The 15740-nt window shown below is 38.6% G+C and overlaps 1 protein-coding gene across 45 annotated transcripts in view; it reads left to right on the forward strand.

Annotated features, from left to right (window-relative positions):
- Positions 1-15740, forward strand: part of TCF4 (transcription factor 4) — a 390316-nt gene that overhangs the window by 245231 nt on the left and 129345 nt on the right. For 24 of the 45 annotated variants that reach the window (XM_070050130.1, XM_070050149.1, XM_070050144.1 and 21 more), the window contains 2 exons: positions 10711-10837; positions 11317-11366. In XM_070050130.1, coding sequence (XP_069906231.1) covers positions 10711-10837; positions 11317-11366 — 177 coding nt within the window. Of the gene's footprint in view, positions 1-10707; positions 10838-11316; positions 11367-15740 lie in introns of all 45 variants that reach the window. The other 21 variants (XM_051851926.2, XM_070050128.1, XM_070050136.1 and 18 more) reach the window with 1 other exon arrangement.

Consider the following 15740-nt stretch of genomic DNA (forward strand, 5'->3'; position numbering starts at 1 on the left):
AGACCCTGTTTAAGTGTGGCAGGAGAAGCAGAGCTCTGAGGTGAGGGTCAGGCGTACGTGGTTTTGAATAGAGTAATGCTCTGGAGTTGGCAGTGGTTGGGGGCAGGAGAGGAGATGGTGGTGGAAGCTCTAAGCACATGATTTGAGGATGAGTAGAGGCAGTTGTTGAAAATTTCAGATGTGAGATGGAAGATGTCCAAGTGTCACTAGAAATGGCATCATTTTGTTGTCCATTATCTTCAAATATTTTTCAGATGGTCTTGAGCGAGTACTTCTTTCTCTGACCACCTTATCTGTAAAGTGGTCAGATCCCCCCTCAAGAGGTTCTGAAGATCAGATGGATTGATGCAGCCAACAGAGCCTGCCAAGGGCTGTGTTGGTCTTTGCTGTTGTCTGTCTGATTGCTGTCATCTGTTGAGTGGCATCTCCCTGCTCGTGCCTGGGACTCACATCTGCCTGTGATGATAGCCTGGGACCACATCCGGCTCACAGCCCATCTTTCTGGAAAAAAAAAAAAAGTTTTATTGGAACACAGCCTGAGCTCTCCACTTTCAAGTTATTTCTTGTTAGCAACGGTAGAGCTGAGTGGATGCAGCAGAGACTTTTCTTGGCGGCAAAGATGTGCTAGCCTCTGCCTTACCATTCTCAGTACATAGTAGTCCCACTGTGGAAAAGTTGGAGTCCTCAGAAGGTTTCAGACAAATTGGTACATGCAGAGTGTAAGAAAGATATGCCGTATCCCTTCCTCTGAGGAAACGGACCCAAACTGTTCCTGTGGTTAATGTTGAAGCTTTGTCCTTAAGTTGTTACCTGAATTATCCAATTTCTGTCTCCGATCTACTGTGGCCATTTTGTGGCTTTGATCTTTTCGGACACCCCCTGTTATCAGTAGTTAAGAAAGGAAGAATCACAAGCTAAATACCATGTTATTCTGATATTTGTTAGCCAACTGCTTTAAGTTCTTCTTAGCTATTTCATCTGTGGTGTTCCCCAGAGTGACTGGCCTCCTCAGAACTCCCCAGAGATCATCTCTTTTTCTTATTATGTCTTTGCTCCTCTCTTCTGCAGGTTTTTTTTTTTTTTTTTTTTTTTTTTTTTTTTTTTTTTTTTTGCTGAGTGTGTGTGGTGTCACTGAATCTGAGCCTCCTAGGTTGTGTCTGCATTATCCAGAATTCCAAATCCTCTCTAGAAACTGCCCCATCGGATGAAAAATGGGCTACTTAACAACCCAGTATATTTGGGGAACCTCAACCATTTTTCAAACAAAACAAACATAGATTGAAAAAAAAAGGATTAGACCATCATGTGTTTTGAAAAACCTACATCTAATTTCTTTACAGACTTTACAAGTTCTCACTCTGCCAGTTTACCTTAAGGGGCTGAGAGAATAATTAGGAAGCAGAGAAATTTTCTGGAAAAATAAATGATGGGTTGAACCTTTTGCATATTAAGAATCAAATTTTAGGATTTGTGTGAAACATTCATAAATGAAAAGGAGAAAAGCTGAGGACAAGACAAAATAGAAGGATGGGGACTCTGTGTGTGCTGGGATGGAGGAGGAGAAAGTATGTGCATGATTGTACTGGCTGAAATGATGGAAACGTACTCCACAGTCCGTTAACTAATCCACTTGACATTTGCTGAGGGCATTCTGTTACTAGACTCCGTCGTACTAGATGCCAGGAATACTAAGATACTGAGGCTCACTTTCTGTCCTCGAGGAAGCCACAAATTAGAAGGGCAAAATCAGATGCATAAACAGTTGCTTCCATACAGTGCAGTAAATGCTGTGAAAGGTGAGCGTTTCAGAGGAAGTGGAAGGAAGAAGCCTGAAGTGAGAGAGGACTGGGGGAAAAAGAAGTAATAAAGAGTACTAGTAAAGAGAAAACAAAGAGAAATAGCCTGAGCTGCGTTAGAGATGATTGATCAAACTGTGGAAGTCAAGATTAGAGATCAGTGACAGATGCTGTGGAGAGAAGAACCTGATACAAGAATGATCTTTCAGTTCTGCAAGAAGCATGTCTTTCACAGCCTAGCACTCCCTGGGCCTGTTAAAAATGTGGTTAATCTACAAAGGGGCTCTGAAGAGTCCACGGGCGTGGAATTAGAAGATAAAGCGGGGGTGAGTGTTTGGCGTGGTGTTTAAGACACTTAGATTCCACATTGAGTACCTTGGTTCCATAGAATGTTCTGTTCCTTACTCCAGCTTCCTGCTCATGCAGACCCTGGGAGGCAGCAGTGATGGCTCAGGTAGTTAGATCCTACCACCCACATGGGAGACCTGTTTTGAGTTCCTGTTTCCTAGCTTTGGCCCCTGCCCAAGAACATTTTGGGCATTTAGGGAGTGAACCAGCAGAGGGGAGTGTCTTGCTCTTGCTCTCTTTCTCTCAAATTGATTTTAGTAAGTAAGTTGAAAAGATAGTGCAAATTTCCCATGCATTTTTAAGTTCCTCATGTGTGTATATTATTACTTACAAAGAATACTCATATATCCTATTATTTCGTTCAAACTTAAATGATAAGGGTATATAATATGTTCTGTGTTAACATGTAATAAGACAGTCTATAACATAATATTTTTTATCAAATAATGAAGATTTGATAAGTGCTAGCAACTTGCTAAGCATTTTGTATTATCTAATTTAATTATGGTCATTTTATTTATACCAGCACATCTCAGACAAGGTACCTGATACCCCCAAAGATTGGACAAATTGTCCAAGGTTATCCAGGGGGCAAGTGGCATGCAAACCCAGTTGGAGTGGCTCCTCTGTAGTAAGTTTTAAGGGTGAGCTTTTGGTGGCAAGAAGAACCAAAGGGAACAGAATACTCCAGCTAATGTTTGGAGATGGGGTTGGGGAAGAAAAATCAAGGGCACAGAAAGGAGGGACCACAGAGTGAAGAACAAATACAGGCTTTGAAGTCAAGTCTAACTGAATTCCCAGATGGGCAGTGCAGCCACATGGTATTGGTGAGGTCTGAATGTCCACATCTTTACACTGGGGGGTGTAGCCTCTGCCTTGTTGCTATGTAAAGGACCTGCACCTGTGCCTGGCACTTACTAGACACTCAGATGCACCACCTGTCCTTGCCACTACGCTGATTTTCACATTCTTCCTCCTCTTACTGGTTCTGCTATTACCAGTTCTACTGCTCCTATGGCTATTGTTATTAGGAGCAACAGCAGTTGGAATGACAAAAGGGATAGATTTAATTAAGTCTTCAATTTGATAAATAGCAATAGTTCTTCATTTATGTCAGTATATGGTAAGCCTTTGCCATGACAGGTCTCTCTGTTCTAGGCACGTATGGAGTTAAAACATGAATAAGTCATTTCCTTTATAAAGTAGCATGCAGGCTGGTTTGGCCTTCACACCCCACATTCTTAGTCAGCCCGTGTACGCATGGAAGAGAGAGAATTTTAGGAAGGCAGGAGTTATGGCTGTGGAGATCAGGCCCAGTGGAAGCAGGAGGCTGAGCAGAGCTCTGAAAGGATGGTCAAGACTTAAGTAATTTCAAGAGGAATTGAAGATTTCATATGCATTTATTACTTTTTTTTTTTTTTTTTTTTGACAGGCAGAGTGGACAGTGAGAGAGACAGAGAGAAAGGTCTTCCTTTGTGGTTTACCTTCCAATGGCCGCCGCGGCTGGCGCGCTGCGGCCGGCACACCGTGCTAATCCGATGGCAGGAGCCAGGTACTTCTCCTGGTCTCCCATGGGGTGCAGGGCCCAAGTACTTGGGCCATCCTCCACTGCACTCCGAGAGCTGGCCTGGAAGAGGGGCAACCGGGACAGAATCCGGAGCCCCGACCAGGACTAGAACCCGGTGTGCCGGCGCTGTAAGGCGGAGGATTAGCCTAGTGAGCCGCGGCACCGGCTAGTTCTTCTAACAGTCTCAATCTCTTCATGTCATGTTGTAGGCTTGTCACCCTATTTTCCGGCGCAGATTTTATTCTAGTGATCCTATAAAGTTAGTCATTAGACTGTGTGCAAGCACCTGTGTGAGGTGGTGAGAGCCTGGTCCCTGGGCTCAGGGTGACCAATCTACATAAGAATGATTTTTATCTATCCTTCTCAGAGGGGCAGGCAATCTTGAAATGGAGCTTTCCCCACCAATCTGATGGAGACTGATAATGTGACAGTTTGATGTTCCTTAATTTTACTAAAATAGCAACCTGACCAAATCTGCTCTTCAGCACATTTCTGGTGTTTGTATTTATAGGAGAAGTGGTGCTAATTCCCTAGAATGTTCACAGGTCATATTCAGATTGTTCTATTTTTACTTTGGTGCAAAATTGTTGAGGAGAGACATTTTAAGACAAGTAGTGGTTATAGCATATCAAATCACTCTATATTGAATCACATATTAAGTAAACTTCCTGAACTGAGGAGCTTAAACTGACAGGAAGTAGTTATCCTACATTCTGTATTATTTAAGTAAGATTTCTTCAAGTCCAATTTTATTGTAGTTTACTGTTTGCTTTAATGTTTTCTTTCTGCTAAATTTCTACCTTCCTACCAACGAATATAATCCCCTTTTTAATATGTAATAGACGTACTGGGATTCCAGACTGGATTTTCAGAAACCGTGGAAAAACCTCCTCACTTTAGTGTATACAATAAATAATGTATTCTCTCTTTTTTAATTTGAGAGGTAGTCAAATAGGTGAAGGCATAAATCTTGCCAACCCCTGGGCAGTTGTAATTTCCATACCAAAATGCATGAGTTTTTACTTGACTATTACTCTATTATACATTAAGTAATAGTTACCATGGCAACCTTTGCATTACATTTTAACATTTAAGTATAAGGTGTTGTGTTGCTTTATGAGGAAAGACAATATATTTGGATTGTTGAATGTCTGGTGAAATATAATCACTGCTAAAGTAAATAATTTTGTTTAAGGTCCTTTGAATTCTTTAGGAGTTATTCAAATTTTCCACCAAAATTTTAAGTGCATTATTTTTATTTTTATGACGTCATGGGGGAAGTGCAAGGTTTTTTAAAAAGCCGTAATTGTTAAATATCACATAAACATTCATTAAATGCCTCGAGTGGCCTTCTGAGGGGAAAACTACATAGTCGAACTGTGTTTGAAATCATTTATCAGTGGCTGCTGCAGTTGTAAGAATTTAAATTTAGTGAACATCACATGCTTCTCTGAAATATAAAACATTTTTTTTGTTTTCCTAGTTAGTTAGCAGTAACTAGTTTTGATGTCACATATAGATGAATTAACAATAGCAGTTTGATCATGCCTGCAGAAACCAAATTAGATGAGCCACTGAAGTAATCCTTGTGGCAGTTCCAGGAAAATGGCCACTTAAGCTTAAATTATCAAGATTGTTGGCCAATTTCTTCATTAAATATGAAAGGAAAAAAAAAAACCCAGACTTTTCTTGTTGCCTTTGTAGCTCTAGGCTATGAGGCCATCATGGTTTTTGTAGACTGCTCTATTTAACCCTTTTCAGCCCTTTGTAATGACTTTTCAGAATTCTGATTGTAGTATGTACTTTTACCTGGAAGTGGAATAGAGGCTCTGGGTGAGAATTACTCATAATTTTTGGTGACCTTTTAAATAATTGCCAGTGGATTGTAGTCTGGGATGTGTGTTGAGGGCAAAGGAAGGAGGAGGGTAAGCTATGTGCTGAAGATACCAGCCCTGATGGACTTTTAAATGTGTTGTTTATCTTCCTCTAATAACCCTATGGCTGAGCTTTTAGTGTCCTTGTTTCAAAGGAGGAAAATATGGTTGGAGCAATTGCATGACTAACTCCTAATCACACTGCTGGTGTTCCTCTGAACTAGGGTTCAGTCTGATCTGTCAGACCTCAGAACCACCCCCTCTTTCCTTAATGTGTTTGAACATCGCTTCTGACTTGTAACCATCAGAATCTGCATTACATATTTACAGTTGAAATAAAAAACATTGACCAAAAGAGCTTAAAGGAAGCCATGTGCTGTATGGTCATTTCAGAAATTAGTATTTCTCTGCAACACAATAACAGTCTGTGAAGTCCCTGATTATCAGAGGTTTCCCTGACATCTTGTCTCTAAGTTTCCCCAGTCCTCTTTTTGTTGAAACCAGGCATAGGACAGAGGGGAAAAATAGCTACAAAGGTACCTTCTTGGATCTTTGGGGATCAGAAATAATGATTGTCCAAAGACTGACCTTCAGTTTTGAGCATTGAAGTTCAAAAGTGGACAGGTGGAAATGTTGTGTTCTTCATTGCCCTTTGGTGCGAGATATATTCTAGGTTGCAGAGTAAGTGCCAACAGCAGCAAAATTATCGCCCCCTCCTGCTACTAGAGTAAGTCAGCAATGGCTCTTCTGTGGTCAGAATGGCAAATTCAGCAGCAGCTATTCGACAGGGATTTGCAAAAACTTCCCCATGGCTGTTAGGAATCTTATTCAGCAGTGTCTTTGAAAACCCGATTCTGTGCAGAATTAACTGTGTAGAAATGACCTCGGTTGTAACAAGAAGGGTTTTAAACAAGCCTAATTTGTAATTTCTCTCCATGTGTATTTGCACTTTCCAGTGCAAAGTGTATTAGTTACCTCTGCATATGTCCAGCATTCCTAAGTTTTATACTGGTTCAGAATTTTATTTCCATATTAACATAAAAAATTCCTGGCTTTATAGAGTCAGTTCACCATACAAAGCCACTATACATCACTTAGGTTTGTGATGAAAGAATGGAATTGCAGCTGTGTGAGTACTAGAATACCCAAACATGAATTAGACTCACAAGCATTTGGCAATAGTTCAGAAAAGGAGCTTAATCTGGTTTCATCTGAGACTGCTTTTCTCTGTTCTACCACATCCCCCCAAGATGTTGTGTCTGATACCGGATCACAACGTAATGGGAGTGACGCAAAATCAGAGACAGCCCTCCGAAGCCAGGGGCACATTCGCTTTTCCCCAGAGGTTTTTTTCCTCCCTTCTACTTCTTTTTTTTCCTCTCCCAGGTTCCAACTTTGAAATTCAAGGTCATTCACCTATTAGATGAATTAATTATAAGCCAAAAAAGCAGCATTCATCGTACTCTGATCTCACTCATATCTATAATTAAGGGTAAATATAATCTTCCTTTTTAGACATGCACCACCCACCCATTACATTTAAAGTGCTGACTGAAATGAAATAATAGTTCCAAGCAAGATGATTTTAGTTTAACAAGAAAAAAGTTGATAATTTAAGCTTCAAGCAGTTAGTTCTATTTTTGATTACCATTCAGTTATAAATCTAATTTGAGATATAGGCTGCTTTTCTGTTCTTCAAGTTTAATTCATGGTTTGCATCCTTCGTTGCTTTAGTATAAATTCAGTGGTTGATCAAGTATGTTCAGAAGCTCCCCCCAAAAGGAATCGGGACAGGGTGAGGAAGGTGTGTTGGAAAGACAGGCTAAGACCCAGATCCATGTGAAACAAACAGAAAATTTAATTGAAAGAGACTCTGGCAAAAGGCTGTATTTGCCATTTGTACGGCTATGCTGGGACTGCTCTTTGGTGGACAGTTGGCCGCAGGGGGCTGAACCTGAAACCATTTAGACCTGATGGGAGAAGTCAGTATATTTTTTTTCTTTGGTTAGGCTGTTTTCTGTCTTGAAATTGTTTGCTTTTGAAGGAAAATAAGGGCTTGTCTCATCACATTGTGGACAGTTAGCAAAATGCTAACCTCTGGGTTTAAGATTTACAGGTTAGCTGTGCGACGCCACATCTTCCTTCCAGTGTTTCCTGACAGGCTAGGGGCAGTTCACTACTGGGACCAAGCATAACCACAGAGAATGAGGTTGCACAATGTGAAAACCTGAAACCTTTATAATGTGATGGAAGCCAAAGATGAGTATGCCCACTTCAAAAGTAGGCTAAGCTTTTAAACTTAACTTTGATTAGGCCTAAATTTTTCTTCAGACTATATCAATGTAGGCAAATTTCTATATATATATAAATGAATTCCTTATGCATTCTGTGCAGGATTTAACTGACCTTAAATCTAATACAATTAACCCTTTTAAATTGACAAACTAGAATTTTTCAGGCAGTGGAAAAAACATTTTTTTGTAATCTCTCATTGCTATAGAGAGTTAAGTATGTGACGTAAAGGCCAAACAATAGTAAATGGTCATTGTTCATTTTACAAGTATACTCTACGATAAGAACACATATATTTTTATCTTCATTTTCCCTAAGGGGGTGATTAGGGCCCCCTTAAGTGTAAGGAAATGTTTATTTTTGTAGGCTTTAGAAGAATGATTCTATTGTCCAAATGAAAAAGAAAAAGGAACAAACACATCTAAAAAGAAACAGGAATGTGCTTTGTAGGGAAAAAAAAAGATGAGCAGGAGCCAGTAAATGTTTCTAAGTGCTGTCTGCTCTTAGCACTGCAGCTTTGTATAGTCCATGTGGCTGCATATGCGAGGGTTGGATGTATGATTTATTTCTTTCTGTCTGGCCTGGGAAATGAGATTTCAAAAATTATCAACAATAAGGTCAACCACAATAAGTTAACTGTTTTCTAGTTAGCATTTTATATTTTTCACAGTTGTATTATGAATGCTGCTAAAACCTAGGCTAGCAAGCCTGTTTGTCTTTAGAGGTTGACCTATTGAATGCGCATACTTGCTTGAGATTGGAATCCTTTGCCACCAAGGACCAACAAGAAATAAACAGGGATGAAGCTTGCTAAAAGAGAAGCATGCATTTCACCAGCCCTTGTTTGAACTATTTTATGTATTTTTAGAAAAAGAAAAAAAAGGGGGGGGGGTGGAAATAGAGATCAGGTACCTAACTGGAAGGAGGTTATGATCTCAAATCATCTCAGTTTCATTGATAGAAATTTCAGAGCGAACTTGCACTGCGAGACTTAAAAAAAATGTGGATGTTGTTAATAAGGCTTGCCAAGAGTGAAATTTCAGGTTGAGATGAAAATTCAGGTTGAATCCCACTTATAAAGCGACCAAGAACTTACTTGATGTTGTACCCTCAAGTCCTGATTCACAGAAAACTTTGTAATCATGAGCTCGATATTTTAGTTTGTCCTTGTGTAGCATTTTAGTGTCTGAACTTCATAAGAAGCAGTAGATGAGCATGCAGACGGCAGGTTTTTATCCAGCAAATTATCTAGTGTTTTCATCAGATGTTTATGTTGCGAATAATACTAGCAATGAACTTATTACTCAAAACGTGCTCTCAACCTAAAATCTCCTCCTTGAAGTTTTATTTTAAAGTGCTGCTGATTTTGTATCCCTTGAAAAAGTCTTAAACTGGAACCAGTGAAGGCTAGCTTGTCAGTAGCTGATTAGTCCTTTATATATTACTCATCCAACACTCACAAAACCCCTCACGGTGGAGAGATCCTCTTTATGATATTTTGCTATATGGTGGTGGGAAGGGGGAGGTTTGAATTTTTGATTTTCCGGCTTATGGGTCATATTTGACCAACTGCTTTCACTAGAAGACATGCCACTTTGTTGAGCTATTTAGGAATCAAAAAGACTGTCTTAATTTAAAACAAGGACCCTTTGTTTTAGTTGGTGACTGCCTTGTGAAATTTTTCAGTTCTCAGCGGGTTAACCAGGGAACAGGGGCAGAGTCATAATTGGCCTATTTAGAGTATTTTGCATGTGAATAGTGTGTTAGTGAAGCATCCCTAAGTCTGTTGTGAGTGACATGGTGATTAGAATTTAGATTAGGGAAAACACATTCTGTACTTTATCAAGGACAGTAATTAGTTCAGTCAGTAAAAGTTGATTACAAGTAACGATAAAGTTAGATTTTTAGTACTTAATTTTAAAATTTCTTTATTAAACAGTAAATTTGTTCTTAATATAAATGGTACTATCTGCACTTGTTTTATTGCATATCAGAATAATTAAAAGAACAATGTGTTCAATGCAGAGTATAATCAGGCGATTTATATATCGTGGGTAAGTTTCTATGTAGTTTTTTGAGAATGTGATATTATTACAATTTTTTTCTTATGTCATCATTTTTGAAAGTTTAGTGATTTGTCACACGGTAATAAGTTAATGATATTTGTAAAAGTTTTGTAGTGTTCAGGTGAATGTTTAGTCTGTGGGGATGTGTTTTCGCTTCCAATAGTCCTCAAGAGGGCATTCGAATGTTCTTTGGTTTGTTCCTGTGAGCTTAGTATTCCTCTGATTTTGAAAGTTAGTGTGAGGGCTGGAACTCCTCTGGGTTCAGCAGAATTTTCCCTTACTGGGTGCTGTGATGGGTAGCTGGAGAGAGGCAGGGCCGTCAGTGGGGTAGCTCGTCCACACTCGCCCCCAGTGTGAGCGGCCAAGCAAGTTGTGTTTGTTGGAAACAGGAGAATCTTCCTGGTTCTTGTTAGGGAAGGGCATGAGTAGTTCCCAGACAGGCGCACAAGTCTAGCAGAGAAAATATTTGCCTTCTTCCAATGCCATTTTCTTAAAAAATGTCAAGTCATCTTGAAAGGTTTAAAAGATACTGTTTAAAGGGATGCATCTTCCTTGTGCAAGTAAAGAATTAAAAATTCGCAAACTTTGTGATGGTTTCTTAGACTGCGTTTCTGCTTGGTTTTTGTTGTGTTGTGTCTAATTGTTTCAGTTGAGCAGATGCTGTTTGCTTTATTGCATTGGTTTAAGTGCTAACAATCAGATGGGGGCGGTGATTGTAAAAAATTAACCTTATATGTTTGTTTTCCCTTTTTTTAACCTTTCAGCAGAGTCTCCTTGGAGGTGACATGGATATGGGCAACCCAGGAACCCTTTCGCCCACCAAACCTGGCTCCCAGTACTATCAGTATTCTAGCAATAACCCCCGAAGAAGGCCTCTTCACGGTACTGCCATGGGTAAGATATTCTCTGAGTGGCCTAGTGATTGTGACTCGTATATTTTCCCTTTTCTTTTCAAATACCACATTCTCACCCTAACCCTACTCCTCCATCCCCAAAAATCCATAAAATCTGGCTCAGTCGCCGGGCTTGTGACTTCCTCCCAGTAGTCCACTGAGTTACATGTTAGCAACTTAGAGTAACAGAACTTTTTTTAGTGTGTGCTTATTTCTGGTTTTTTCATGACCGTGTACATAAAAACATTTAGAAAAAAAAAAGCAAACACTAAAGCGGCAAAAAATTAAATACGGTGTCTTCACTTTGATGAGCAATGCAGAATGTGATTCCTGTTAGAATAAAAGGGTACAGTAGTGATGGTTGTTTGCTAAGGTAATGTAAGAAAATCTGTTCTAATCTGCGTGGCTCTGTGGCTTCTGATACTCATTAGTTGGGAGTCTGTGCCTGTGGGAGCTCACCATGTCCTCATTTTCTTTCAGAGGTACAGACAAAGAAAGTTCGAAAAGTTCCTCCAGGTTTGCCGTCTTCAGTAAGTACTGCTCTTTCCTGCTGTGCGTATTGTTGATCTTGTTGTGCTTTGTATTGGTGCGAAGAGAGGTTAAGAGGCAGTGAGGTTCCACGCACCCAGAGCAGTGTGTGTATCTAGAACGCGGATGAGGCAGGAATGACCTGCCCGTCCAACCAGCTGACCCGGTCAGAGTGATGAGTGGCACATCCTGAGACTGGGTGGTCACGCTGATAGTCAGCCGGGTAAGCTCTGAAGAGGGCTGGGTAAAGGTGCCTGAAGTTCCAAGAGTTTTACCTGCACAGGGCTTCCAGGAGAATGAGTATTAGTTTCGTGTGTTGGTTAAATTCTTTGTCAGTATTATGATGATTTATGGATTTGCATGCGAAAGGAGATTTGTGGAGAGGATTTAGGAAAAATGTACATGGGTTTCAGTCCAGAGTGCAGGGAGAATGTCTCTATTTTCTAGAGAGGCTGCTGAATAAAGGCTGCAGAGGTAGCTGCATCAGTAACTGGCTGTGTCTGTAACGCCAGGTGACAACTGAAGGATCCAGCTGTAACCAAAAGCATTCTGGGTTTTCAGTAGCGGGAGCTGCACGCAGGAGTGTCTGTGGCTGCCAGAGCCCCCGACACAGCAGACGTTGGTTGTGATCACGATTAATACATGATGGCATATTTTGAATTCTTACATGTATTTTCAGATTTGAGTTTCTGGGTATTTAATTTTGATTAGGGCTGGTCTGTTTGTAGTAATTTCTTTCTTTTGCAAAATAAAAAGTTGATTTCCTCCCTTCTTTTCTTTTTTCTTTCCTGCTTTTTCCCATTCTTGGTTCCTTCCTCTGATGGGCTTTATGTTGTTATGCTGTTTTTCTATGAACTTTTGAAGCCCCCTTGGATATGTGGACAGAGTTTTATTTTAATTTTGAGGCACTAAAGTAGTCCTTGAAAACAATGCTAATGAGCTTTATTATAAGTTCTGTCACTTTAAAATAAAATTATATGTAGATTTCTGGAACTATATTACCAATCAACATTCACATATTACTTTTTATTTCATTTTTAATAAATTAGAAAAATAATGGGTTTTGCAAATGTGCTAAGATTAGATTAACCCAAACACCTGTGTATTTGACTTGATTTCAGTTCAGCTCATCCAAAAAATTATTAGATGAATATATCAGAATAAGTCTTATCAGGAAAAAAACCTAGATTTTGCAAGCTGATTATCATAGACATGATAATGTTGAAGAAGCATCACAAAATTATCCATAAATATAGAAAAATGTTGTGTAAATAAAATGCCAGTGGCATATAAAATAGTAATTTTTGGACTACCAGCAAGTTAGTTACTTAAAAATGTACTGAATTTTTTATTCTTTGAAATTCCATGTTGTATTGAAATTGACTAATCTCTCCCAAAGGTTTTGTAAGTGTATTCTGAGCTTGAAGTAGACGATGGATTTCATGTGGATGAAACTTTAGCTTTTAATAGCTTTTATGATAACTTCAAATGATATAGTCCTCACAGCTGTTTACACTTTAAACATGCCTGATCCTAACACAGATAATATTAAATACATTACATAGACCTTGGCTGCTCTAAGACGATAAAAGCCACAAAAACTTAGAGCTATCAACCCCTGTTTATGCCTCATATTAAAATTAACTTAGTATGTTTTTTCCAACAGAAAGATTATGCAATAATGTACACAGTTTCTAAGCAATGCATTGATGTGACATTAAATGTCATCTGTATGCTTTATCATTGTCAACAATAATTCCTCATAATTCATTATAAACTTTTTAACTATTTCCTTGTGACTAACTGGACCCTATTGGAAATCTTTCTAGTACAGTTTTTTCTTTGCTATTAAGACAATTTATGTGTTGCTGGTGCATTGTGATACACGCAGAAAAATAAAAGTAACTTTCTTTTCTCCCAAATAAATTCAGGAATTGGGAATTTAGTTTACATCATTTAATTTTTGGCTTTTAGTGATCAATTTAGGATTAATTCTTGTTAGAGAATTTATCTTGGATACATGTTTATATGGTCCTCATGGAACATTTTGGTAAATACTCCTGGTTTTTTTGAAAAACAGGAAGGAGAAAAATTCAATTGAAAATGAAAATTTTATCTCTAAGCAAGAATAAGGTAGTTTCATTGGTTTTGAATCCTGTCTCTTACTTATTTAGCATTTGGGACATAGCTCCATTTTAGAGGCAGTTTTACCTCGTTTATGTTAGCTTCATTGTATGTATGTTCTGATTGCTTACTACTCCTGTAAAGATCCATCTGCATTCGCACCACGAATGTCTGTATTTGAACATGTTTCTGAGAAGCGATCTGTACTAAGCATTGTAACACGTTTTCTTCAGTAAATCTATTTTTCTTTATTTTTAGACCTTTGCCATGGTTATTCTTTTTTAAGTTCAAATAAAATTATGAATATTTATCTGATAGATAATTCCAAAGCTGATTTCAATGTGTATTAGTGTATGTATAACAGATACCAAAAGATTGGAGATAATAAAAGGTTTCTTTTGGAGTGACTATGACTAAAGACATTTATATGTTTTCTTCGATACATATTTACAATGATAAATAGTAATAAATCTGTCACAATCTGTTGTGCTAACTCACTTCCCCCCACTTTTGAAATGGGCCTTCTCTCTTCCAGTAGATAAAACAAAGAAAAGTGAAACTGTGACACTGCATAGTCAGATACTGTGTGTGACCCCGTGATACGGAGGCCAGACTGCTTTGGCCACCATGGGGCACGATCTTCATAGGTTATCAGGACAGCAAGGGGGTTGCCTGGCCCTGTTGGGAAACACTGCTGCATGTGTGGAGAGAGGAAACGTATGCCTGCCCCCATCCATGCCACGGATCTGGCAGGATCCGTGCGTTTGTGCTGTGTGCTGCATCTAAGCCTTGAGTCCCTGTGGAAACATGACATAGGGACAGGATGGCGGGAGAACCCTCTGCAGGGTCCACAGCCACAGGAGCAATGGGGGGAAGGAGGCCTGTCCCTCCACTGACCAGAAGCTCGTGAGGTGGGGCTGGGGATTCTTTTATAATGTAGTGACTGTGTGGAATGACAACTATCTGTGTCTGCGAGAACTCTGCTTATTACTGCAGAACATTTTCATGTTCTCGCTCTGAACTTAGTATGTTGCTCCTTCCAACCACATCCCATTTTCTCCTTAGCTCTCATCTTTTGAAGAGACTTCAGTTACCAAAGCTTTGTCTTTTGTGGAGGCCAGAGTTTATTTTGCATGACTAAACCCTTGAATCTACATGTGTACTTCTTGTTTGGTTAGATTTCTGCATCTTGATTTTCTGCTTTAAACTGTGTGTCATCGTAAACTTGGTATTTTGCAAATTTACTGCTCTTCCCAGCAAATTTTTCTCTCTGTGTAACCTAATAATCATACTCATTGAATCATGAATTCATGCAGAGAAAAGTGTACCCACATTAGAGTTTGTAGAAAATGATGATTCTTAACAGAAATTAACATGAAAATATAAAGTCCATGAAGTAAGGAAGAATTTTTGCATCATGCTTTTTTTAAGATAAGTTTATCAAGCATACACAAAAAAACCCAAAGACTGGCTTTGGAAAACTTAACAGTCCCTATCAATATATAAACATAAAAAGCCTTGATCTTCTTATAATTTGGAATATTCCAAATTGAAATACATTTTGTCAGAAAGTATTAACTACTGTGTGGTCTCTACCTCAAACATTGTTGGAGTTTGTCTCATTTAAAGCTTAAACAGTGGTCTCAGTTGGGATCTCTGGAACTTCAGAATTCTCTAGAAATACAGAGTTTTAGCATTAGAAATAGTCTATTACTTTCTATATCTCCAGTAATCTTTTCTCAAACCAAATGTTTTAGTCAAGTCTGTTTTCTGTATTAACTTGCAGTTTTTTGTTTCATTTGTTTTTGTATAGTTTTCTTTGTAACTCTTGGTGATCTAGTGGTCAGAGATCATTTTGGACATTTGGATCCTAAGGAAAATAATTCTAAATACCACAAGGATTCTAAAATATGATTTGGATACTCTAAGAAATTTTGAGAGGAGTTAATCATTAAGAAAGAATTCTTAAATTAAAAAAAAAATCTTTATTAGTTCCAGATCAGACTTTTTTAAAAGAGAGTATTAGGAGTATCAGGAAAAAATGGATAATGCTAATGATATTAATGTTTTTTGTGTATTTTGCATTGCATAAAAAACTGCCTAATTTGAAGGCTTCTAACATGATCTTGATATTTTGAGGGAAACTCCCTCCCCCAGATGTTTAAAAATATCACAAACAATTTAAAAGAGAAGTTGGTAAGTGTTTTTTTTTTCCTAATTAAGAACCTGGAAATTACATAGAATGGAAAAAT

Source organism: Oryctolagus cuniculus, chromosome 10, assembly GCF_964237555.1.
Source record: "Oryctolagus cuniculus chromosome 10, mOryCun1.1, whole genome shotgun sequence".
NCBI classification, from domain to species: domain Eukaryota; kingdom Metazoa; phylum Chordata; class Mammalia; order Lagomorpha; family Leporidae; genus Oryctolagus; species Oryctolagus cuniculus.